Below are 27,094 nucleotides of genomic sequence, written 5' to 3'. Positions count from 1 at the left end.
AGCCTTCAACTCACTAGCTTACTAGTTTTATGTTATTGGTGTTAAAGCTCTCAAACAGTAACCCAAATAGTAATGTGACCGAGTTTTTGTTAAAGGTAGCCAACTGACAACACCGTTAGCTTGATGTTCAGAGTAAATTCTATGTAACAGCTACAGTTTGTTACAGCAGCAAAATTTAGAATTTAAGTATTTGCTAATTTTAGCAAGCGCTAGCGAATATACCCACCTTTAAGATTAGGCCTGTTTTTTTCTTATTTTAAAACCTAATTAAATGTTGCATGAGTACAAGCAATGTAGTTAGCTTCTGTGACCTAGCTACCAGTACCTTATGGGTGGCAAAACTTTGATTTACTTTATCCAACTTACTACCAATCATCTGGCTGTGTAAAATACTCAACTGAAATTGGATTCAGGAGCAGGAAAGAATTAATAGGGAGGCGTTAGCTTGTTAATATTTGGGTTAGCCAATAAATAAATAAACGAAATGAACTTTAAACACACAGGAAGCCAACTGCCAACAACAGTGTTCAATTGTTAGCTAGCGCTGGGGTTACCTGACGAAGGGTGAGCTAGGAAAGTCCGCTGATGCTGTTTCATCATTGTTAGTGTGGCAATGGTTTATTGCTAATGTTAGCTGTTGTGACTTTAATTAACAGTTTGAACCATGGGTAAGCTAACTAATAGCATATGCCAAGTATTGGATTAATGCCACTGTTATTTGTTGCTGTTGGTGGATAATAGGATACATAATATGCCATATCTTTAGGGTAAACTAAACTGCACCTCTGGATTTTTTTAAGTTGTTCTTTCAATAATTTATCAATAAAGAAGCAATAAAGGGTTAAAAAAGACTGGATTCTCAATTTTTTCCAACAGCAATTATCGTGTTGTTTCATGATACTGAATTTTCTCCTGATTTCATGTTGCAGTTCACTGCTGCTGTTTTGACCAGGACCCCTTGAAAACAAGATTTTTGTTGTTAGTGAGGTTTTCTCCTGGTTAAATAAAGGCTAGATAAATTAAAAACAAGAAATATCCATGTAGGAAATTTTGTGTGTAAGTGGTTGCTCGGGGGACAGTTAATGAAGATGTCGCTAACCTGCACGAAGCGTCTGTTGCTATTGTCTGTTGTCCATTCATACTTTGAGCCTCTAGTCTACTTATATGCTACAAATTAAAAAATACCCAATCGTTATAACAAGACTAATTTTTGGCAATATTTGACTGGTTCAGCTTATCAATGATAAATAAAACCACCTCCAGAGGGACGGACTTACTCATACTTAAAAATAGCAGCAGAATCTCCCCGTGTCCGAACCCAAGTGTGAAGTAAAACTCAACCAACCAGCATTATAAGTTGGACAATGAAGTAATCACGTTATAATGTGAAACCAGTGATTTTTTGTTTCGTGCTCTGGTGTGGCAGCAATAAACTTCCATACACATCAAAGAAAAACAGCAGCAGTATAAATATGATGATTGGGAATGGTTACTGTGACTGATATAATTTGAGGACAACAGTCGAGTGCTTCTGTTTTCCACATTATGGTGTCACATCTGCGCTGTGATTTCAGCCTGTTTCTGTGAGTGTTTGGAGTAAAAGATGATGAGTGTGTGAGGGGGTATGAGCCCATCTGTCTGTGGCATTTCATGCAAATGTTCACACTCGTCTCAGCCCGTAAATTCTGGCATCTTCTTTTTTCTTTTATGCGCCCGTAGACCAGTAGCTGTTGTTCTTCCGTCTTAAGCCTGTCACTTTTCAACAACCATTCCCATGACTTCAGTTAGAAGAAAACATGGCAGCCAGTCAGGAAAACAAAAGACACCACAAGTCCTTTTGTTGTTTTGACTTTTTTTCCTTTTAGTCAGATTTTCTTTTTTTTCAAGCAACAGAAGTAAAACTGTCTACATCAATGGCATCTCACAATATTCCCATTCAGTACTATCCCTCAGGGGGAACAAGAAGAAGAGATTACACAATTCTTAACAGCAGCAGCACTTTTCTTGAGCACATTTTTAACACAGTGAATAAAATCATACAACTGCTTCAACTTTCACGCCCTGGTTCATGTGAGCTTTTCCTGGAGGAACTTTACTCATGAAGTGTGGCTTTAAAGGTCAAACACTCCACCACAGTAAGGAATTACGACTGCACGCAGCTTGACGAAGTAAAAATGTTCATTCACAAGTTCAGGAAATGCTCAGAGCTCATCAGGAGTAAGATGGCAGGATGATACTGTTCTTTTTTCACGTAACGTACCCTTAAAACATTTGTGCTGCTAATTTTTTTAATACGAGAACATCTCCAAAAAACATCAGAAACATAACAACCAATCTTCATGTGTTTGCCTGCTAGTCTGTAATACGCGCTAAATCTGGTCTGAAGTCCAATTATTTCTTACACACAGCTATTACAGGCAATCCCAGCCACAGATCCCAATCTGCTCACAATAAAGCTGCATTGTTAAGCTCCTGGCCCCCCGACAGTCAGGTGACCAGAAGGAGAAAGTTCATGAACTCCCCAAGCGCAGGCAGACAAACACATGAGTACAATTTGGAGCTACATAAACGCACACATATTCAGACAAAGGTATTTGTTGTGTGGCCTTTTCTATCTCTCCTCATGCATTTCTTTTTTTTGTATCCTCTGGTCAAAGTTGAAGGCGGATTCAAGGTTAAAGCGTACGCATGTCTTCACATTGACCTTTATCTGCAAGAGTCACATACGTAGACGGTGAGGCGAGATATGTCACAGTTTTTCCCCCAGTGCGAAAGAAAAAGAAAAACAAGGGGATCACAGAGGATAACATTTTCAAAACAAAACAAAGCATTTCGTCCAGACTTGAGAGCTGAAGGTTGCTTCTTGAGGTGCTGCCGGAGATTTTTTTGTTTGTTTGTTTCTGTGTTTTGGCACGAAAGGCCCTGCACAATTCAGTCCTCCATTATCGGCAAAACAAACAGTCCAGAACTCCTCCGATTAGGGCCATGGCTGTGAGAGTCAAGTCATCTGATAAAACACACTAAACCAACATATACACTTTTTTTTAAGAGAACTGTACAGCAAAAAGAGACAAAAATAGGCCCAAAAATAGACTTGATATATGTATATATTTGTATATATATACTGCTAGGACAGCCCTAATAGTGCTAGCTGCTAGGGTGGGGCAGAAAGACAGGGTGAAAAGGGCAGACAGGCACTTAAGTGCTCATGCATAGCGGAGATTAAAGAAAGAGCCAAGCAAAAGACGGAGAAGAGAGAGGAGGGAAGAAGAAAAGAGCCGTACAGAAAGCTGTAGGTCAAAACAAACTGAAGTAAACAGATAAAAAACTGTCAAACTTGTAAAATGTTTGGTACCTTATGTTTAAAATTATTCAGAACAAGTTTTCTCTATAATCTGAGCTGAAACTCTTTCATTTGCGAAAGCATTAAACAAACTGCTACAAATAACGTTAGCATGGCTATCGAATGGCTCTCCATCCTACCTGTATGTTTTAACCCTCCTGAGAAGACGGGATTAAGTTGGACAAAGGTGTCTGGAGCTAACAGCACTAATGAGATTTCTTGGCTCTATGTCAGGGGTCTTACCCTGAGCTGGAGACAGCAGGATGCTGACTTTACATCCTGGCACTGCTAATATCTTAATCTGTCCTAGCTAACTTTAGCTAATGCAAGCTACCATATCCCTTAGTACATGAGTCTCTTGTTTTAACCTGTGTTTAATACTTGTGTGTATCTGTTTATCAAGTTAGTAAAGAGAGAGGAAAGAGGATAAAAGAAAGTTACACAATGAGCTGCAAGCTAACAGCAGCTATGCTAATATTTCTCACATTAGACAGGAAGGCCAGCTCATTGCTAGTACCATTATCAAACATGTTGGATATGCTGCATTCATGTCATCGTGGGGTGATTTTGAGCATCATTCAAGTCAGCGTCCATAAAAATGACTGTTAGCATGAGGTGCTAAAGGAGTTCTCGTAGCCCAAATGCACTGTTAGCGCACATTAGCCGAACCCATTAAAGATGAATACACCAATATTGTACTAATTAATTTACTCATAGACATACTGTGTGCAATGTTTGACATAAATGCTACAATTGTTGCATTGTAGCAGAGTTAGCTTGAAGCTAATTCACATCTGCAGTCCTTTGATGAATACAGGGTGGTTTGACTGTCTCTTTCCTTTATTTTGTCTACCCATGAATGACATGAATGCAGCAAAACCCTGCACCAGTGTGACCCACTTACTTTTAATGCATTGATTTTTTTTTTTTTACATCAAAACAACCCCCCCCCCAACAATCCGAATCACCCCCCTCCCCCCACACAAAGCTTCAGTACATGAAGTTCTTTGTATAATGGCTACAATCTGAATGAGGCACTTTTTGAGCTGATATATAATTCTTTACATTTTCTTTTTTTGTACATGAGTCATCCATCGTTAAAGTTTTAACAGAAAAAAAAAAATCTTTTTCTTTGAAGGAAAAAAAAAAAAAGAAACCACAATGTTCTCCGTTTTTCGTACCCATCTCTGATTGGCTTTCCACTGAAGGAATGAGAGCAGCAAATGGCTTTTTAAGAACCTCATTTGGCACACATCCCTGTTGGTTTTTCACAACCAACAAGATGAAAGCGAAGAGAGAGAGAAAATTCCATCAGTCTGTGTCAAAGTGCTGCGAGGGGGGCGTGTCAGCTCCGGCTGCTCGCGCGTCGTGATTGGCTCTCACAGGCGTAGCTTTGAAGCTCGCTGATTGGCACCGGATTGTTTCCCCAAAGACGACGCACCGTCATCAGCACTCTGTAAGAGAAGAAAAAGAGGATTTGGTTTTATTTGAAGCAACCCAGATATGAAGAAGAAATATTATGACATATTTATATATACATCATTTTTTCTTATCAGGTTTGTTGGAATATCTGTTTGATATGAGCGTGTGAGCTTATCAAGCCAGGGACACAGCAACCCTCAAAGGAATGACAGGGATACAAACACAGCCGAATGTAGCAGAAACAGATTCAAATATAAAGAAAGAGATAAAAGGAGCCACACTCAAAAGTCAGGACACCTATCGCCGCAGGCTTAGAGCCAAGTGTGTGTGTTAGTGTGCGTTTGTGTGTGTCTACCAGCATGAAGCAGGTCAGAGATCTGAGAAATCATGTCAGGTTATTCTTGCAGTTTTTAGCTCTTCACATCACACTGTCGAGCACAAAGGTGTGTACTGTCAAGAATCATCTCTACTGGCGTAAAGTCTTCCCCCTGCCTTGTTTGCACAGAGGATGGGATTAACAGGAGCGCAGACAAGATGATCATTTCGCTCCTGAGCCGAGGGAGCAGAGGAATCTCACGGCATCAAGCAGGTTTTAGCAAGTTTTCAGGCACTTGTACAGGGTTTGATTTGGGGCTTTCCCCTGCGAGAGAAACCTGAAGTCTTCAGTCGTCAATCAGAAACGGGGGTCGTAATGAGGCATGTTAAGACATGTCTGGGGATGGCTGATGTAAGGGGTCAGCGTGCCTTTAACAAAGCATGCTGTGTGCTGTTAGAGCTGAAAGCTAAAATTAGGGGTTCTAGTTCACCGTTAGTCCGGCCCCTAGGGGTCCTGTGGACTCTGCTGTATGGGTTTTATTTTCAGAACAGGGTTCCTGTATTGCATAATGATAATGTGATACACAATGAGGTACAGTTACTCCACAAAGGTCGGGGTACTTTGCACTCCCAGCCCAAATAAGTCAAGTTTTTGGCCTTGGTTGGTTAGCTTTCAGCTTTTAATGTTTACTATAACCTAGCTTATATAGCAATCAGCCTTTAACATCATCCAGAAACAGCACATCAATATCAGTGTGGGACCAATATTTACTTTTATAGTTGTAAAGATAATCTCTTGACATGATGGGGTAAAAAAATCGTAGGAAAAAAAGCACTAAAAACTGCAGTTCCTGAAGTGTCCACTTGAGGCCGGCCCCCAAAACTCTAAATTCCCCATAAACACTCATGTTTAAATGCTAATTTTTGCATCGAGATTAAGCACCTTGCATCCTGGTGCAAAAAATCTTTTTATTTTCCCTAGCTTACGTGATAATGTGCTTTTTAACTAGAGGCGCCAGAAAATTTTAGTTCCAGGAACTACTTCTTCAAGGAACTAAATGGTGATTACACATCTGTCTTGATACAAGATTGACCAAGAGGTTAGGTTACATCAACATGATGGAAAGCTCTCCTCAGAGAGTTAACAGCAACTTAAAGAGGAGGTATCTGCTTCCCCATGTTTTAAACATGGATATAAATTAACAATCCTGGATGTCCATACTTAAAGTGTGCGAATTTTCAAACCGCCACAAGATGCAGAAATCCCTGAATCTGTCGGTAAACTGCTCAAAACAAAATCTTCACAAGACTTGGTGTAACGACGAGGTCATCACATGGCCTCAAAGTAGGGATGGGTACTGAATTAGGTACTTGTATAGGTACCGACCTAATTCTGTCAAAAGTACCGAGTACCGATTCAAGTAAAATCAAAAGGTACCATGTTTAGGTACCTAAATGCATCCTTGTGACTGTGAGGGAGTGAAAGAGTAGATTATTTTCCATGCTGGACATGAACACAGCATTACAAGGTTATATATTGGAGAATAAATATGTTAAACTGAAAGGAATTTACATTTTATTATTAAACAAATTGATGTATTTTACCACATAAACACACAAAAGTACCGAGAATTGGTACCGTTGAATACCGATACCAATTGCCAGGTACCAGGAATCGGTACCGAATCGTTTCAAATGTGAAAGGTACCCATCTCTACCTCTAACACCAGGATCTGCCCATAGTGCTGCTCCCTGACAGGCCTCCAGGGGGCTGGCCAATCAGAGGGGAGGGGGTTTATGGGGCAGGGAGTCTTAAAGAGACAGCGACTAAACTCAGTATTTCAGACAAAGACTGAAATCAGGGTATTGGACTAGTGTGACCATGATCTGTACAGTCCAGCGTAGTAATGTCCAGCACAATTCAAACAGCCAGTGTGGCCATGCCATAAGTCGTGTGGGAATCTACAGTGGGATACCAGAGAGATGGTATAAAGCTTATAAAAAAGTCATGATACCCCCTCTTTAAGCACTGCCTGCAGAACTGGCACAGCTCGACAGTGGTTAATGGTTTTAATTTTCTGTGATTCACTTGTTTCATTAAGCAACCTTTTTAAGGCGTTGGGTTTGATTGATATTGGTACAAATTCTCATAGAGGAGTACTTCAAGCTAGCTCAAAGTCGACTACATCAGGCAGTTTTTCTGTGTGCATGTTTCCATTCGTTGCTTTTGGAAAGCCAAAGCAAACATAAATGGACATAAGTGTTGGTGGTATCTCAGTCTAAATCATGATTTTTATTTAAGCACACAATCCTGTCACCTTAATGTCTCAAACAACCAATTAGGAAAGTAAGGAATGACATAATGCTGAACACACTGCCTGACCCGACACTGCAAAGTCCGACATGCCCCAAAAGTGATATCATACCTCAGTCTGACAGATTTTATTGGCCCATTTACAGCAGTGTAACACATTTTAACGTGATGTGTATGTCGCTTTTTATGCTCTTGTCACAAATGTTTTAATGTTTCAATAAAAGAGGGAGCTAAAAACGGCAGAATCGAGGGTTATTGAGTTTGCAATGAAATCAGGATCATGACTACTATAATGATTAGTCAATGGCCTTTAAACTGGGTTACTCTCTATGATGTGATGACTCAAATCGAAGCCTCTCAGGCTGCCGTCAGCTATAATTACAAATACACAGAGCCAGAAAAGCAAACAGGCCGAGATAGAGTTCCCTGTCTTTTTCTAGAAAATTTCCCAGAAGAGCTCGACTCTCTAATTGCAAGGGGGGTACTCTATATTTACGCCCCTCCCTCCCTCTGTTTCTCTCTCCAGTTTGTCTTCTTCCTGTTGCAGCGAGCTATATTTAGCCCCCCCCCTAAGCACAGACGGTTCCCGCCAGCCGGCCAAAGCCATGACGGCCTAAAGCGGAGCAGAGAAGCTCCTGCTTTCTTTCAGGCCAGCCGGCAACACAAACAATCGAGCCTGGCCGGGCAAAGCGACCCGAGGAGACAGTCGGGACACGCACTGGTGCTCTGCCATGGACACACACATGCAAACTCTCACACACGCAGTAAGGGACACCAGAGGAAGATGCTATAATTATGCGGATGACATTCACTTAATGACGACCTTTCTCCAAACACAGACATGGGAAATTATACGCTGAAACATACAAACAACTCTCCTGTGTCTCATCCTAACACAAACACACACACATGCACAACTTCCGCTATAATCAAATATTGTGGTTTTATTTCCCCCGGACTTCCACTTTCACCCTCCTGTGGCGGTTTGTCAATTGATCTCATTCGTCTCCTCGCACCGTTTCTCCGTCTGCAGGTGAATCGATGCGATAACGACCCCGGATTGTGCGAGCGTGTCCCCTTTCTCTCTCAGACTGCTTAAATAAAGAGGCTAGACAAGCTTCTGCCCAGCCAATAATGGCCCTTCTCTCTCTGCCTGTGTGTGAATGTGTGTGTGTAATTAGGAGAGTCTGGGTCTATGCGATGTCTCAATCGAGAGCTGCCTTAAATTAAAAGCCACCCTGTTCTCTGCTCGTAAATCGAGCGTGTCAGTCTGTCATTTTCCTGCCGCCCTGGTTCCCACAGGAGATGAAGCACCGTGACGTGACTCACTGAATCCACTGGTCACACAGTCGGTTTAAGTTAAATCAGATTTTATTATAGAGCAAAGCAGGCACCGTACATTAGAGGTATAAGACTCAATTATAGGGTTACGATAAATGAATACAAACAGCAATGTACTGGAAATCCCCAAGGTGTTCGTTTACGTCCCTCATCTTTGACCTGAAGCAGAAACAGCTACGGCAGTAGGAGTATGTCGAGCTCTGCTTTTATATTCTCTGTGAACACAAAGTAACCGGCTACGTCAGCAAGCAGTGACCAACTGGGCAAAACACAGAGACCGGTTTGTGACTGATACTGTGCAAATAATGTAGATGGCAATTTCAAATTTAAACAGTCCTCTTAAGCAGAGACTGTTTAATGTTATTATCAAAGGGCAAGTTTCTATCAAACATAACAACTTTTAACAAAAAGAATGTGTAACTTTGCGGTGAATGCCAACATTGAGCATCATCAGTCTGCATAAAGACAAACAATGCATTGATTGGTTTGAAATCAGATCCACACGTTCTGAAGATCTTCACACATGTACTCTGACCTACAAATGTGTACTCAAGATCTACAAAGGTGCTCTCAGATCTACTTATGTGCACTTAGATCTACAAATGTGTACTGCGATCTAGAAATGTACGGTGGTCTACAAATGTGTATTCAAGACCTACAAGTGTGTACCCAGATCTATATACTGTATGTGTACTTAAGATCTACAAGAGTGTCCACAAATCTCAAGTTCCCCAGGTTTACTTATGAGTATACTCTGATCTATAAATGCTTACTCAGATCTGTTCATGTGTACTCTTATTTACAGATAAGCATTTAGATCTGTAGATGTGAACTTTGATCAATCAGGGTGTACTCAGACTTTCAAATGTGCACTAGGACAACTTTGTACAACAAGACCAGCCAAAATGCGTCACTTCACAGTGAATGCCGACACATTCTTGAGCATCCACCATCTGTATAAAGACAACGCATAGATTAGCTTAAATCAGATCCACACGTGTACTGAAGATCCACAAGTGTGTGCTCAGAGTCACATGTACTGTGATCTACAAATGTGCACTCAAAACTTTAATTGTGTACTCTGACCTACAAGTGTGCACTCAGGATCTACCCATGTGCACTAAGATTCACAAATGTGTACTGTTGTGTACTTGAGATCTACAGGCATGTCCTCAGATCTCAAGTGTCCGTAGGTTTGCAGGAGTATTTGATCTACAAATGCCTCCTCAGATTTAATGCGTACTCTGATGTACAGATAAGCATTTAAATCCAGTTATGGTTTTTCAGATCTGTAGATGTGAACTTTGATCAATCAGTGCGTACTCAAACATTCAAATGTGCACACAGACAACTCTGTACAACAAGACCAGCAAAAATGTGTAACTTCACAGTGAATGCCAACACATTCTTGAGCATCAACAATCTGTATAAAGACAAACAATGCATAGATTGGTTTGAAATCAGATCAACACGTGTTTCTGAATATCCACATGTGTGTTCTTAGAGTCACACATGTACTGTGATCTACAAATGTGTACTCAGATCTTTAGGTGGGTACTCTGACCTCAAAGTGTGCACTCAAGATCTACAAATAAGCACTTGTATCTACTTATGTCAACTCAGACCCACAAATGTGTACTTGAGATCTACAGGTGTGTACTTAGATCTCAAGTTTCCCCAGGTTTACGTATGAGTATACTCTGAGCAACAAATGCGTAATCAGATCGATTCATGTATACTCTGATCTACAGATGTGCTTTCAAATCCTATTATCGTTATTCAGATCTGTACACGTGAACTTTGAGCTATCAGTGCTTACTCAGACTTACAAATGTGCACACAGACAACTTTGAATAACAAAAACAATAAAAATGTGTAACTTCACAGTGAATGCCAACACATTCTTGAGCATCAACAGTCTGTATAATGTGTGTAGTATGTAAAGTGATCTACAAATGTGTACTCAAGATATTCAAATGTGCATTTAACATCTACTTATGTCAACTCAGATCCACAAATGTGTACCGGGATCTACTAATGTGTACTCAAGACCAACAAGTGTAGTGTCAGATCCATTCATGTGTGCTTGAGATCTACAGGTGTTTCCTTAGAGCTCAACTGTCTCTAGGTTTACCTACAAATGCATACTCAGATCTATTTATGTGAACTCCGATCTACAGATGTGCATTCAGATCCAGTTATGGTTGTTCAGATCTAAGGATGTGAACTTCGATCTATCAGTGCGTACTCAGACTTACAAATGTGCACTTGGACAAAAATGCTGAAGCAAATCCATTTCCCACTCAGCTTAACAAATTTGTATGCAAACCTACTGCTCCAATCCACAACAAATGTGTAGCAGATCCTTATATGAGAAACAGATTGACAAAGATGTAGACCAGTAAATAATTTTTAATCTGAGTATGTATTCTATCATCCGTGTATGTATGTGTTTTTGAATTTGTTGTTCTTTTTTTGGTATGTAACAGCAGCAGCTACATAGATAACGATGTTTAGTGGTTGGTCGATAGTTGCCGATAATACCCAGACATAAATGTATGATTTGCGAGGTAATCCTGTAATGTCTTCTGCTAAATCCTCCAGAATCTAAGTCCTCCAGACTTTACGAGCTAAGCTTTGTAGGAGCCTTGACTGTTGACATAATGAAGAAACCAAATAAAGAATACTTAGTATTGAGGCTCTTTTTTTAAAAAATGTAAAAAGTTTTCCCCAGTGGCAGCACTTTTTCCTGCCAGCGACTTTAGCCCTCACAATCCTCCAGCACTGTTATTATACTTGACTCCAATAAATCCTCAATCGTGCGAGCAGGCAAGCGGGTTAGAGGTAAAGTAGCGCAACATGAGCCGGGATTCAGCGCTGGACAGCTGCAGATACAAGGAATAAAATGTGTCAGAGCGGAGCAGCAGGAGAGCTCTGTCACCTCATTTAATTTATTTCAATGACGCCAGAAAGTCTGTGCGTTACGTGGATATAATGTTCGCAGGCTGACCACAGTATATGTGTCTGATTTCACAGAGCTTATCCGCTCATCATGAATCATGCACAGCTTCACATGACGATCAGGTTAAAGTTATACTCCATCTATGAGCATCAAACACTCTCCTCCTGTGGGCTTCAGAGACGGTTTAAACTGGGTTTGAAAATTGCTTTTTCACGGAGGGGCGGCGAGTGTAGACAGTTTGGATCCACAGCAGTCACAAAAGACTGCAATGACCCAGTTTCACGGTGAAACTGAAGTATCAAACATCCACAGTAGCTTGTAAAATGATCCTCACAGGCTAATCCACTTCTCTGTAGTCCATGGGCAACACTTAGTGATGAAATTAGTCACGTTTTCACAAGAAAAACTGCTGGAAAAACAACCATCTATTCCAATTTTCATGCATGAGTCAAAGTCCTCAAATATGAGCAGGAATCAGAATGATGTTAAGAGAAAACCTCATAGCTACACCATAAGATTGCTTCAAATAATAAAAAAATGATGCCTCATGAATAAAACTGAGGTGCAGCTTCTTGTCTCTTTAATGAGCTCAGAGATCAGATCCTGCTCTGGAGGTCTGTGGTTCACGTCTCGGGTTTCTTCCAGGGCTGCAAAATTCTCCGAATTTTCAAAGTTGGAAACTTTCTATGGGTTTTGGGGAAATTTACATGAATTAACAGGAATAATTATTTTTATAAGCAGACATGCATGTGACATGTCTAATACAATATTTATAAAATGACATTTAAATTAATTTTCTTCACAGAGTCTGTCATGAATATAAACAATAATATTTGTCATAAGCAACCATACACACAAGTTTGCCTGGTACAACATCTATAAATGACACAAATCAGTTTTCACAGGACAAAAATAAATAAATAAATAAATAGAAGAAAATAAAATAATTTCAAGCAATCAAATAAAAAAAAATCCATTTGAGTTGACAAAACTCTGAAAATTTCCAATAATTCCCATGAAAATTTCCAGGAAACTCTCCTGATATATACAGAATTTTCCATCCCATTTGCAACCCTTGTTTCCTCAAACTACTCTGACGATAACTGACACTAAATCCCATTTATACTCCCTTTAGATGTGGAAATCCATAGGTCATTTTCAAACAATGTTTCTGTCACTGCTCACTAGGGATGGTACCTTTTATATTTGAAACAATACAGTACCAATGACAGGTACCGGTACTCAATGGTACTAATAAAACAAAATCAATTTGTTTAATAATAAAGTATATATTTTTTTAAATGTAATGTTTTTATTCTTTAATTTATAACCTTGCAATGCTGTGTTCATGTCCAGCATGGAAAAACACCTACTCTTCCACTCCCTCACAGTCACAAGGATGCATTTAGGTACCTCAACATGGTACCTTTTGATTTTACGTGAATTGGTACCAGGTACTTTTGACAGAATTCAGTTGGTACCAATAAAAGTACCTAATTCAGTACCCATCCCTACTGCTCACATAATTCCATGCGTCCTTTACCCTGGCATTGCTGTTAACCAATACATCCACCAGGAGGGGGCAGCCCAAAGTCAAAAGCTTATGGCAACAACAATAAACTCAAAAACAAACATGGCGACTATGAAGGAGGTGTTGCAGATGTATTGCTTGAATAAAAGGCAAAAATAGAGGCAGAAGCTCCTCACCAACTCACAAAGTATTTCTTCAAAAAGTCCCAACATTGTTATTTCTTCTTCATGTCTCACTAGAGCTAAGTATCGGGGAATAACAGCAACACTGCCTCCCACGGTTTCCTGTGGTACTGCTTGGTTTGGCCCCTATAAGTTTCATGGAAATGCGCAGAAATATGGATGAAATGAACTAGAGATGCACAATATATTGGTGTCAATATCAGTATTGGTCGATGTGTAAAAGTGGGCCGATATTTACTCACAAGCTGCCTGCGATTTTCAGAGCATCTTAAACGATCTTCCAAGAGTCAAATAAAATGTTTTCTAAACAACTTAAAAAGAGTGGAAAGGGAAAACAAGTTTGAAAATAAAGGGATGCTGAAAAATTCAGTTTGCATGATTTTCAGTATGTCACATATTGGTAAATATTAATAGCGGATGTTGGTATCAGACAAAATTTTTATATCAGTGCCTCCCTAAAGTAAACGCAGAGCACCACAGGATCCGGATCCGGATCTGTATTTAACGTTGGGCATAAATGGGCCTTTAGTCAGAGCTGCAGATTTTGGTGTACGTGACTTTCATGGTTTTAAAGATCTCTACTGCAATGTCCTGTTGAATCAAGTTCAAAAGTTGTGCTTTACAGGAAGTGATAAGAAGTGACAAATCTGCAGTCTTTCTGTCGTCCCCCAGCTTTTCATTTGCATTTTGCTGCCCTGCAAAGGCACAGGCGCGCCTCTTCGGGGAAAGTCCTCGGGGACGCGGGGAGCCTTTCATGTTCTCAGAAACGCCGGCAGCGGCTTGTTTAGAATAAACACGAGGAGAGCTGGCTGGTGGGTGAACATTGATCATCGGAGGAGAAAAAAACGAAGGAAAGAGGCATTTGAAGTGCTGCACCAATGACATGTGAGTTCTTAAAAGTGGAGAACATGAACATTTTGTTCCCATTTAAAGAAAATTAAGCTCAAAACAACACCCCAACATGACGGCTCTTTAGGAGGACAGTGAACGCAGCACATTGTCTCTGGTGGTTTCATACATTCACACCACTGAGCTGGCAGCGTGGAGCTGAAAGACGAGAGTGTTATTACGCAGCTGTCAATCACCTCAACTGGTTATGAGTTATAATGCAGGTGTGTGTGTGTTGGTGTGTGTGTGCATGTGTGGGTGTGTAATGTATATCTACATACCATGATGAGGGCGGGGGCGTACTGTTGCATGGAAAAATAACACAGGTGGACTGAGGATACACACAACCACGTGTGCCCACGGCACAGATTATGAAAAGGTGTTATGAAATCTCCAGAGGGGAGGCGTCGAAAGTGCGAAAAAGCTATTTCTCCGTGACGAATCAAAAGCCTCCACTTTTTGGGAGCTGTCTGACTTCTTTGATATAAGTTAAAAGTGGAGTAACAAGAGGCTGCAGGGTAGTTTCATTATGCAGCGACACTGTGGGAGAGACTGAGTGGGTGTGTTATGGAGCGCAGAGGAGCAGGAATGTGTGGGGACAGGAAGAGACCGACAGAGACGGAGCAGCAGTGCTGAGTGCGGGAAAAAAGGGGAGGAGGAGAAAGAAACTGTGGGAGAACCACATTCACTGCCCACGTGTGGCCTCAGAGTATTTTTAGAGCATCGTTAAACAAAATCTGGACTCTCAATTTACATTTGTTTCCTGTCATGTTTGGGTTTGAATACACATTTTTATAAACACAGGCAAAGATTTTTTTTTAAGGAAAACTAAAAAAAAACACTAGAGGTGGTTGAACCCTAAACAGTGCCCCTGTGTGTGTGTGTGTGTGTGTGTGTGTGTGTGTGTGTGTGTGTGTGTGTGTGTGTGTGCACCTGGAGCCTTTGAAAGTGTCATAAATCTTGATGAAGCTGCCTCAAAAAGCTCAAGGGAGTTTGTACAAATTTAACCCTGAGTTTTGTCTGCAGGTGTTGCAAGTTTTTTTATCCACCTTTTTTTCAGAAAAAAACCTTTTATTATTAATCAATTAATTTGGACAAAGTTAGCTGATATCACACTGTAACATATCTTGGAAAAACAGTGCAGTATTGTTTTCTCTGTCAATGCATTTCAAAAAGTCTCGCTAAATTCCGCAATCTAACTTTGACTTCTCAATACTGCCACCTTGTGGTCTGGAGTAACTACAACACATGGTTTTAGTTCAGGGAGGCCACAGAGTCAACTGCTCCTAACACCTGCAGACTCCTCCTGCCTCCCCTGCACCCAGGCTCTTCAAACTGAATTTTTTTCTTAAAATTCCTAGAATATTTGGTCTTGAAAATTTTGTAAATTTGCATTAGACATGTTTGCATGCTTGTCTGCATGTTTATAACCAGGAAAATGCAGTTAATATAAATTCTGGAAAATTACCAGAAATTACAGTCAATTCCCATGAAAACTTTCAAACTTAAAAAAATTCAGAGATTTTTTTTTCCAGGGTTTTGTTGCCATCCAAATGAATTAAAAAAAAATCCTAGGAAATTTTGTCTTGGAAATTTTGTAAATTTGCATTGCACATGTTAGTATGCATGTCTGCATGTTTTTGACCAGGTAAATGCAGTTAATACAAATTCCAGAAAATTCCCAGAAATTCCTGTTAACTCCAATGGAAAGTTTCAAACTTTAAAAGATCCCAGAATTTTTTTTCAGGGTTTTGTTGCCATCAAACTGTTTTTTTTTTCCTCAAAATTCCTAGAATATTTGGTCTTGGAAATGTTGTAAATTTGCATTAAACATGTTTGTATGCATGTCCGCATGTTTACAACCAGGAAAATTCCAGAAAATTCCCAGAAATTCCTGTTAACTCCCTTGGAAAGTTTCAAACTTTAAAAGTTCCCAGAATTTTGCAATACTAATTTTCGGCCTAATTGAAGCCTACTCCGTTGTGCACTCCAGGAGGTCTTTGCTGCTGCTCTCCCTGCCTTGGTGCCTCATGTATGCAAATGTTAGAGGGGAGAAGTGTGTTCTCCCCGCCTCAAGCTTTTCAATCTTTTTTAGAGCCAGGCTGCCAAATTTAACTTATTGTATGAAAATTATTAATCATTTTGTTGGTCCTGACGAAAGTATAATTAGCTGGTAATTTTGCTAAACTGAACCCTTTTCTCCAATGTTTATCTACAGTTAACAGTTTTATTTGGCAGACGCTTTTGTCTAGTTAGTGCAACAAAGTGCTACAAGTTATTCGACTGCAGGTGCTGCTGTTAAATGCAAGATTTCTTTTTTTTTAATAATGTAGAATAATCTAGCCAACTAGCCACAATTAATCCTTCAACAAACATTCAGTAATTAGTGCTGAAAATTTACTAAGAGCTGGGTCTGGGACCTTCTGACTCACTCTACCCCTGAGGACAAAGAGAAAAAGGGTCAGATTAAGTGCTTAAGTGTTCCCTGAACAGCTGAGTCTTCAGATATCTCTTAAAGAAGAAAGGGACTCTGTGGATTGTGTAGAGTTAGGTAATTTATTCCACCATTAAGGAACAACAGAGAAGAAGAGTCTGGCTAGAGATTTGGAGCCGCGCTGGGCTTAGAGCACCAGGCGTCTTTCCCAAGCAGAGCATAGTGGGTGTGAAGGAGGGTAGACCTGGATGAGGGACCCCAGGTAGGAAAAAAGTTTATCAACATGATGCCAACATGAACTTGGAAACTGGCATTTTAGCCTCAGTGTGTCTGTTGTTGCTTCTGTTATGCAGAATCAATCTCCATTTTCAAAGGGGGTTTGACCAATCAGAATCAAGCATTTCACACAGGCAGGTGTTGAATAAAGAAGCGTAATAATCCATGCAAATACCCTGTTTTCCAGCTATGCTCGATACTTGATTCTGATTGGTCCAACCTCTATTAACATGTCACATCAGATCAAGCCGTGAAGAGGAGTCCCCGCTCATTTCACCTCTGTCTGTTGACACAGTAGGAAGCGATACTTCTCATATGAAGCTTGTTTTGAGAGTCGTATTGATGACAGTTGGTGGGCGCAGATGTGGGAGCAGCCTGAGGAGCTGTTGGACCCAGCTGCCTCTGACAGAGAGGAGAGATAAGGAGCGAGATCCTGTCCTGGAGATCTGCATAACCACCTGCTTACGACACACTACGCTGCTTCACTGTGTATTTACCTGTTCAAATAACACAAGGAGTCAGGTTTAAGGTGACGGTTTCAAAACAGCAGTCACACTTACGCTTTGCTCTGACTGGATGAATGACGAGAAGTTTAAAAGTTTTGAAGAAGATGATTCTTTGAAAGTCTGGTTTAGCAGTCATCAGGTTTTACACACTGTGACTGAGAAAGTGTGTCAGCTGGTAAATGTTTTATGTCCCAGTCAACCTGGTTATTGTCCTGGGCGTAGCATGTACTTATTTCAACCTATATAAAGATAAGGGGTAATTAGCTTTTAAGAGACCGTAAAAACATAAAACGGTCGGTACATTTCTGCAAACAAATCAGTTCAGGAACATGGCAGAAGCTGTGGTGGTAAATATTCTCCCACTGGTCAGAAGTCCGTCTGTTTCATTTGACTCCAGTTTGAATAAAACACGTTGGATTTAAAGACTTTCACTGCATTTGAGCCGATTGTAAAACTGGTTGTAAAACAGTGGAGGAAAACAGGCGTCCTTGTGTAACCGAGCCTGGCGACTGTTGTGAAATGTGACATGGGACGTCCTGTCCCTGGACAGCACACACACTGCTAAAGCCAACAGGACCAAAGCGTTATCTCATCCACTCTCTGTTTCTCTCACACTCATTGTTCGCTGACTCAGACCTCAGATTTTTTCCCCTCTCTGAGTCGTATCGCTCCACCAGTTCTGCCACTTTCCAGCAACACACTCGCAGAAACTCACACACGAGCAGGAGGCGGCGTCTCGGAGTGAAGTGATATTCAGAGGGATATCATGAGCAGGCGGGGTCCTCACTTCTGAGTAAGGGTTTTTCCAGAATGTGTGAGGCTCCGGCTCTCTGACGCGGAGTGAAACACAAGAAGCTGTTGCTCCATCTTTAAGAGAGGCAGCTGGCAGACGGAGCTGCTGCTGCTGCTGCTGTGACATTTGTTTCTGACTGAAACGTGGAGCATAGCTGTGGTGAAATTCTTTAAAACACCAAACAAAGAGCATGACTGAAACCTTCAGGTTCACCTTTGTTCAACTTGACATGATGATGTTTCCTGTCAGCAAAGCCTGATCCCTGAAGCTACTTATAGTTTTTGTGGAAAAATCAATATTTATTTTAGACTCTGAGGAGTGGGTGGGTTAACCGTCCTTTCACAGAAATCAAAATTTTATATTTGGATAAATTTTCATCAAAGGCTTTAACATTTAAAGCTCCTGTGAGGAGTTGGTAAGTGTCACACAAAAAGCCCAGTCTTTAACATTCTTCACGGTACAGATTCTCAGTGAGTAAAACTTCTGACTGTTAAAAGATGAGATTTGCGCAAAAAAGGCGCTTTAGTGGGACAAAAAAAATAGATTTTGATTTGAAAATTTCCACAAAAATCCCTTGAATTTAACTTTCTGTTAGGCCGCCAATATGACCTAGAGCACTGTTTCTCGAATTGTGGTCCGTCAACTTCCTGTCTCCTGCTAAACTAGGACTGTTGCGGATCTGCTGCAACTTGCCGGAGCAGAGAAGCAGCTGAAATGCAACAGGATGGATCCAGTGTGAGTCAACACTTTAGCTCCATTTCCACCAAGCAGTCCAGTTTAGATCAGCACAGTTTAGGGATGGGTACCTTTCACATTTGAAACGATACGGTACTGATGCCAGGTACCTGGCAATCAATACCGGTACTCAACGGTACCAATTTTTGTTACTTTTGTGTGTTAATGTGGCAAAAAATATCATTTTTTTTACATAATAAAATATATATATTTTTTCAACTTAACATATTTAATCTTGTATATATAAACTTGCAATGCTGTGTTCATGTCCAGCATGGAAAATTGCCTACTCTATGACTCCTTGAAAGTCACAAGGATGCATTTAGGTACCTAAACAAGGTACCTTTTGACTTTACATGAATTGGTACCCGGTACTTTTGTCAGGAGTAGGTCGGTACCTATAAAAGTACCTAACTCGGTACCCATCCCTGGTTCAGTTTGGTACGGGTTGGATCGCTTAAGCCTGACCCTGTTTGCGTTTCCACAGCCAACTGTGACTCCAAGTGGTAGGCGGTGTCCTAAGCCTCATACCAGTAGCCACATCATTTATCTAAAAGCATGATACCGTAGCAGCGCAACACAGTGTACCCTGCTAAAGAATCCAACAAAAAAGAAAATTGTAACACTTAACAAAGCGCAATAATTGAAGACATCCAACAATTTATCATCTTTTTTGTTTTGATTTTCGTGAATTTTGTGGCGTTTCCTCTGACTTCTCCCGGGACAGATCCCCAAATAACCAAATAGCAAATAGGATCAGGCTTAACTGAACCGAACCGTATCAAACTGTACTGAACCGAACCGGACTGCTTTGTGGAAACGCAGCTAAACATACACCAATCAAAGGACATATTGTAGCTCCACCTTCCTGGATCAGATCGGTTCAGTCTGGCACCTCAACGGAAGGGTCCCAAAAAGTGGGACAGCTCGTCTCGGCTATTTTGGGGTCTTTCCAAGAATTAGTCAGTGGAAACACTACAAAATAAATGCAGTGACGAGACGAACCAAACTGAACCTCTTGGTGGAAACGGGGCTTTGAGTTGAGTGAAACGATATTTGACCCGGTGCCGTGACAGAGCGGAGGCAGACCTGAGACACCTGAGTTGGTAATGCATCAGTTTGCTGATGTTGCAGGGCTGTTTAGCGTGGTGGTCTGAGAGTTTTTTAGGGGGATAAATAGTCCTTGGTCTGAAAAAATTTTAGAAACACTGGCAAATAGACAACGCAACATGAGACCAGCCTTTGTAAAATTCCTCCAGGTTGGATCCAACCTGTGAACTCTCTCCTGCCTGTTACTCCAAACTCTCACCCTGTGTCTTGCTCGATCCACTGCGCTCTCTGAATAAAGGCAGAACTGGCTCGAAAAAAGGTGAAATGATGCTGTCTGATGTGGATTCACTACAAAAACGTACCACCTCGCACTGAGCCTGAAACATTTGAGCATAAACCTTTAAATCAAAGCCTACTCTATGACTCCTTGAAAGTCACAAGGATGCATTTAGGTACCTAAACAAGGTACCTTTTGACTTTACATGAATTGGTACCCGGTACTTTTGTCAGGAGTAGGTCGGTACCTATAAAAGTACCTAACTCGGTACCCATCCCTGTGGATTCACTACAAAAACGTACCACCTCGCACTGAGCCTGAAACATTTGAGCATAAACCTTTAAATCAAAGCCTACTCTATGACTCCTTGAAAGTCACAAGGATGCATTTAGGTACCTAAACAAGGTACCTTTTGACTTTATTCAGTTCAGCTGTTTATTCAGTTTAAAGCAGCGTTTATGATCCTCTCTCAGATCGTACAGAGACAAATCGACAAACTTTTCAGTTACTTAGAAGAAACAAGCTGAGGATCTGAGAGTGTGGCATTCAGAAATCATGTCCCAATCTGTGTGAAAGTGTGTGTGTGTGTGTGTGTGTGTGTGTGTGTTGGGGTACTGGTGCCCATGTGCCAATCTCTGGCCTCTGCTCCAGTCTGATGATGAATTGTGTAATTATTAATAGAGAGCCCTGCCTCATCACACCGCAACAGCACACACACAAACACACACACACACAGATTCAATTTCTACATGTTACTCAATACAGGTTAGGACTTAGAGAGAGCCGTGTGTGTGTGTGTGTGTGGCACAGTGTGTGTGAGCAAACGCATTGAGTGACTGTGATATGTGCGTAGGCGTACAAGAGTGGAAGCATGAATGTGCGCAAGAGCTGGTATGCCTGTGTGTGTGTGTGTGTGTGTGTGTGTGTGTGTGTGTGTGTGTGTGTGTGAATGTGGGTAGACAGGAAGACTTGGCCGTCATGTATCGCAAATATTTATCCATGAACCTTCTGGAAGCTGCGCTGCAGACGTTTCTCACCTCGACCGCGTCTCCACAGGAGGAGGAGGAGGAAATATATTACCCCTTGATAAAAAAGTCCCTCGACAGCGGCTCCAGTAAACCTCTCTGTTCACAACACTCACAACAATACATCAAAGTTTCAAATGGTTTTGGGCTGAAACGCAAAAGTTTTCTTGTGTTTCAGTCCAACATTTACACTGAAACCGTGTTTCAGCCGACCTAAAACGCAAACTTTGAAAACAGCCTCCAGAGTGGGATTTTTCTGAAACGCTGCAGACACCGTTGCTGTGTAAACAGTAAGCCGATGTTTTCAGTGGAAACGATGACGTCACACTCCGCCTCATGCGCGCATACAACGTGACAACAGTACTATTGTTACGATCGTCGCTAACTACCGTGTTGTGCTTGTGCTGATCAATCTACTGTATCTGCAGACTGTCTTCATACAAAATGAGCTTCTTTAGCCCCACTTTTTAACTTAAGCTGCATTTCCACCAAGCAGTACGGGTCGGTTCAGTACGGTTTGGGACGGTTTGGGACAGTAAAGTCTCATCCCGTTTGCGTTTCCACAGCAAACTGTGCCCTCTCGTGGTGGGTGGCGTGTAAGCCACATGCCGGAAGCTACAGCTGTTAAACAATAGCGCGACGCCGTAGCAGCTTACCCCGCGATTAAATCATACAAAGAAGAAAACGCGACACAGTAAACAAAGAGCACGGATGGAAGACATGCAGCATTTCGTCCTCTCTGTGATTTTCATGTAACTCTTTGTTACAAAGTGCAATCAAGCTTCGTTTCAGAGAAGTCTGTGAGCCGCCAGGAGAAATGCAGCCGCTGTCGGGGTGAGTGACGATTCTTTTGACCAATCAACCGTCTGCAGTGTGTTGCTCCACCTCCCGAGAGCGGATCGGTTTAGTCTGGCACCCATACGAAAGGGTCCCAAAAAAGTGGGACGGCTCGTCTCGGTTTTTAGGGATCCGTCCCGGGATGAGTGTGTGGAAACGCCGCTAAAAGCGCACAGTACCGAGACAAACCGACCCGGACTGCTTGGTGGAAACTCGGCTTTAGTATTCCCCAATACACCAGATGACCGGCTCAACTCTACTTCAGTGGAGATCTTCCAAAAGCAGCTTCTGGACAAGACAGTTTTAACACCACCTACAGGCCTGGCATGCTTACTACAGCGTTTTCAGTCCATCTGCGTTTCTGTGTAAACGCAGAATTTTTTTCACAGCGTTTTAGCGTTTTCAGGTGAAATGTTCGTGTAAACGGGGCCTTAGTATTGGCACTGAGTCATGGCAAAGGTTGCCTACCCCTGATCTAAAGGAACCATTAAGTTCCTGGGGGGAGTGGTACCAGGAACTTTTAGTCGGTGGTTGAAAAGCTTTTTTTGTCTTGCTTGCTGGGCACATCTTCTTTTTTTGCTGTTGTTTCCGTTGCTCTACACTTTAAGAATCCACATACTAAACACTCAACACTTGTTTGAGTGGAAATCTCTTCCACAATAACAACCCAGCTTTGATTTTTCAGCAACCTTGCGTAACGCCTGCCTTGCAATTCTGATTTGCCACACTTCATGAAAATGTAAAACAACTTAGAGGGAAAATAATTCTCCAAGCTGAATATTTATTACAACAGATTACTGGACCACAAAGCCTGCTGATACATTTCCCTCTTGTGTGGCTGTGAGCCAACGACTGAAATGGAAAAACTATGCTAAGCTATGGCATTGAGTAAATGGGATTTGGTAGCAAACTTGCAAAAACATGCAAAACCGCTGGTATGTTCCTTCTGTATGGTATGTGTGGTTGTATTTCTGTCAGGCATGAACGCGAAAACAAGAAAAAGAAAGGAGCGTTTAAAGAGACTCAAATGGAGACGCACATGCAAGTGTCAAGCGGCACAATGACAGGATGTGCTGGTCGTGTGCGTAATGTATGAGTCAATGAACCGCAAGCCTTTGGGAAATGATTACATGCGTGGTTTTCTGTGTGTGTGTGGAGCTGGGAAGCTGGTTAGTGTCACGGCTTGAGAGTCGACGACACAGAAGTGGAAGAAAAACAGACGATGAAGAATGAAATATGTGGTCGATTTCACCGTCAACTTTTTGCTCATGAAGATCAAGAAGGAGCGTGTGGATATAAAGTCCCCACATCGTGTAAACAAGCAGCGCGATGACGCACACGACATAACTACCTCCGTGTGTGTGTGTGAAGGATGAGTGAGTGTGATTCATATTCACATGCTCCTCTTAAAGCCTCCGAAAACATGCGCACACACACACACACACACACATATGCAACAAACATGATCAACTTCTGCCACTTTTTCCTCCTCTCCCCTGGACAACTGGTCATGAATACAAACAGTTTCATGAAAGCCAAATGAAATGCAGCAGAGAGGCTGCATGCTCCGATACATAACGTCCCAGCCCTTCATCATCCCTCGTCTTTCCACTTTCAGCTTGTTTGTTCCTCACCACGAAGGGCTAATAAGTAAACAGGAGAGATGTGCACATTTAATTTCCTCTCCGGAGCCAAATAGAGGCTTTTAATGCTCCGGTAAGGTGATGTGACGTCTGCAGCGAGGGGAACATTGTGTTAGCGGCTGTGCACAGGTGTAATTGTGGATTTCAGCCGTGTTCTCCGTCTGAGAAAAAGAACATGAAGTTCCCCTGAAGCACCGACGTTTAAGACGTTCTCAGGATGAGTCTGCACTGCAGGGCCTCCACGCAGCCCAAACACAAAGATGACGCTCATTTAAACGTAAGCAGAAAGAAATATAAGACTGTGCAGACATTTACAACCACAAACCTTCAAATAAACACGGTGCCAGTTTGAGCCGGACGGTTTCGGTTTCCACCTCATTTAAACTTTGCACATGAATGGCAAGGAAACAAATCCAGGCCGACACGACGGCTGGCAAAGCCTGGCGTAGCCGCAAAATCCAAATGAGATTTGCTTTCTTTGCCAACACTGGCGGAAATTCAGCTTTAATAACAACTCAAAAAGCAAACAAAGAAAGAGGCTGAACATGATTTAAATGTTGATCTAATTGCTATTTAGCAAATAGGTTGAAGCTTGAGTCACTCTTGTTATCAAAGGAGCTACTTGTGAAATAAAAAACTTCACTCTGAAATGTATATTTTTAAATAAAAGAGGAAACTTTTTATTCATTGGAGATGAAAACATTTCTGTCAGACATTAGCTTAATTTGCTTAATAGAGGTGTTACAAACATTTCTTCAACAAATATGGATGTTAAACCCTTGTTTTTCAATGTTTTCCTCATAAACTACAATTTTCTTGAACTTTGTGAATTTTAACATCTAATACAACCATAATTTTTTTTTAAAGTATTTTTGGATTGCAGCTGTGAATTTTTTCATATTTGGCTCAGTACAATACACATACAATTTGTTTTGCAATAATAAGCTGACAAATAAACACCACCAAGAGGCTAGGTGCAGAAATTAATGTCATTAGAGCTGTCACTCTTTACCCTTATTATAACTCTTATCATCAAATAACTGTACATTAAACTTTTTTGATATCTGTTCAATCATTACATGGTGTAAATATTGTTCAACTGCCTCTAAAATATATAGAGGGACGTCACTTTCCTATAAAAATACGAGAAGACAAGAAATAGTGAAAGAGATGCCTGTAACAGCACAGTTTTCCTCTTCACGTTGGCTACAAGCCTTAGCTGCTCAGCTAGCTTACAGCAGCAGATCAAAAATATGTTCAGGGTAAAATGTGTCTTGCTAGACACTAAAACTTAAGAGTGTGCTCACCCTGCTTACATTTGTTGGCAGAGTTCAGTTTTTAAAAGTGAATTCAGTCTTCAGCTGAGCAAGAGTTTTGTTGCTAGGCTATATTATACTAGCTAGCTACAGCTGAAAGATAATCACTTACAGCTGTAATTTCAACCAGGAAATACAAACCAGGTCTTGTTGGGTTGTTTTTTTTTTTTTTTTTTTTTTGGGGGGGGGGGGGGGGGGGTAAATTCTTAGTGATATCTGTGGGAAAATGTTCCTCACACTGCTAACATGCTAAGCAGTGAGAACTTAAACTGTTGGCTAACTCTATTAGCCTATTCTGCCACTTTATCGATGGAGGAAAATGTATTAAATTGAGCCTTTAAAAAAAAAAAAAAGAATTACTTAGATAATGGAGGATTAGGTGTTATTTTTACCTCTTTTTGTAGAGTTTGTCTGTTTGTCTGTGAACAACATAACTCAAAAACTAGCAAACGGGTCTTAATGAAATTATCAGGAAATGTTCAAAATGTGATAAGGAGGAAGTGATTACATTTTGGAGGTGATCTGGATCACTGTCTGGATCCAGGACTTTTTTTAAAGGATTCTTTATCATTGTGAGATAGGGCTGTTTTCACCATATGTGTATATAACTCCACCATAAATGGTCGGATTGCTTTGCAAAACAACACAAGACAAGGTCACCATCATTTCTGACAGATGTCAAAGTGCGATCCAGATCCTGGCAATATTCTGGATACTAAGATCTGGAATATGAAATATGAACTGGGTCATCCCAATTTTCAACACTGTCAGGAAACAAATTATTGTACAAACCTGTAACTAACACCAAATTGTAGCAGACAGTCTGCTGAAAGGGAGTATAACATTAAAGTAGGACTAAAGTGTTGGTGACAATCACAATATGCTTGGTGGAGGTCTGCGCTCTCTGATTGATTTTCTAGTTTGTGATTTTTTGGATTATTTATTTTAAGGATACCCCTTTGAGATGTGCCCAAACCCTGGGCACCCACCAACCTGCCAGTGTTACACAACTTAAATTCTCTATGTTGAGCTAATGAGCCGTTGAATGATTGGATAATGGATCTCTAATTCGAGGTACAAGCTTGTTCCCTGATGCAGGTCAGAAAAGCACTATTCCACATCCTCCTCCTTCCCCCAGCAAATTGAGCAATTAGATGAAGTAAACCCTGTGAAGCACAGGAAACTGTTAGTTGTTCCGCTGAGGCTCGGATACGCTGCTGACGCTGAGGCAACGTGAAGGTGAGGCAGCGCTCGAAAGGTTAACGACCGTTCTCAGGCCAATAATGGCAGCGGTGAGCAAACATCAGTGCCCCTTCATTCGATCCGCACTGATGAGTTACATAAGGCGGGTCGAGGGACTGTTTGTTCTTCCTCTCCATCACCACAGAGAAGGTTTCAATCAGCCTGACCAGGGAAGAGTCCGGCTCAGAGGGGCTGAGATTCGAGTATACGCAGATAAATGAAGAGTTTCACTTGATCTGCTCAGACTGAGAAATATTCAGTTGATGTTTTTTTAATGCTTAAATTATTCCACAGATTTGTTCCTGATTGAACAGAGCTGCAGTGAATGTGAACCCTGCTTCATGTGTGAGGATTAGGTAACTTAAATGTGCACTCTGTGTAAGTGTGTGTGTGTGTGTGTGTTTTGCCAATAGCTTCCCTCCAGGCAGTGAGAGTTGAGCAATCAGTGAACGGTGGCCCCTCTGTTCCCATGAGGTTTTGTTCCTGTTCTTAAACACGACGACTGTTGACTTCACTGAAAGTTCCTAAAACTGCTGAATTTACATTTGACTTGGAAAAACTTACAGGCACTTCAGAACAGACTTGGGGCAAAAAGCTGTAACGGTCTCAGACAATAACTCATGTACATTAATATGCAGTGAACTAAAAACGTTAAAATGAGT

At 41.2% G+C, this 27,094-nt stretch overlaps 1 protein-coding gene across 1 annotated transcript in view; it reads right to left on the bottom strand.

Annotated features, from left to right (window-relative positions):
• Window positions 1-1,870: 1,870 nt before the first annotated feature.
• The window catches only part of LOC141784174 (insulin receptor substrate 1-B), a 67,621-nt gene continuing 42,397 nt past the window's right edge, over window positions 1,871-27,094 (bottom strand). Inside the window, exon 4 of the mRNA XM_074661910.1 lies at window positions 1,871-4,797. Coding sequence (XP_074518011.1) covers window positions 4,790-4,797 — 8 coding nt within the window. The 3' untranslated portion in view covers window positions 1,871-4,789. The remainder of the gene's footprint in view (window positions 4,798-27,094) is intronic.

Source organism: Halichoeres trimaculatus, unplaced genomic scaffold (genome assembly GCF_033239565.1).
Source record: "Halichoeres trimaculatus isolate MK-OKI-2021-1 unplaced genomic scaffold, fHalTri1.1 fHalTri1_scaffold_22, whole genome shotgun sequence".
NCBI classification, from domain to species: Eukaryota; Metazoa; Chordata; class Actinopteri; order Labriformes; family Labridae; genus Halichoeres; species Halichoeres trimaculatus.
The sequence above is the reverse complement of the archived record's forward strand: the minus strand, read 5'-3'. Positions and strand labels throughout refer to the sequence as shown.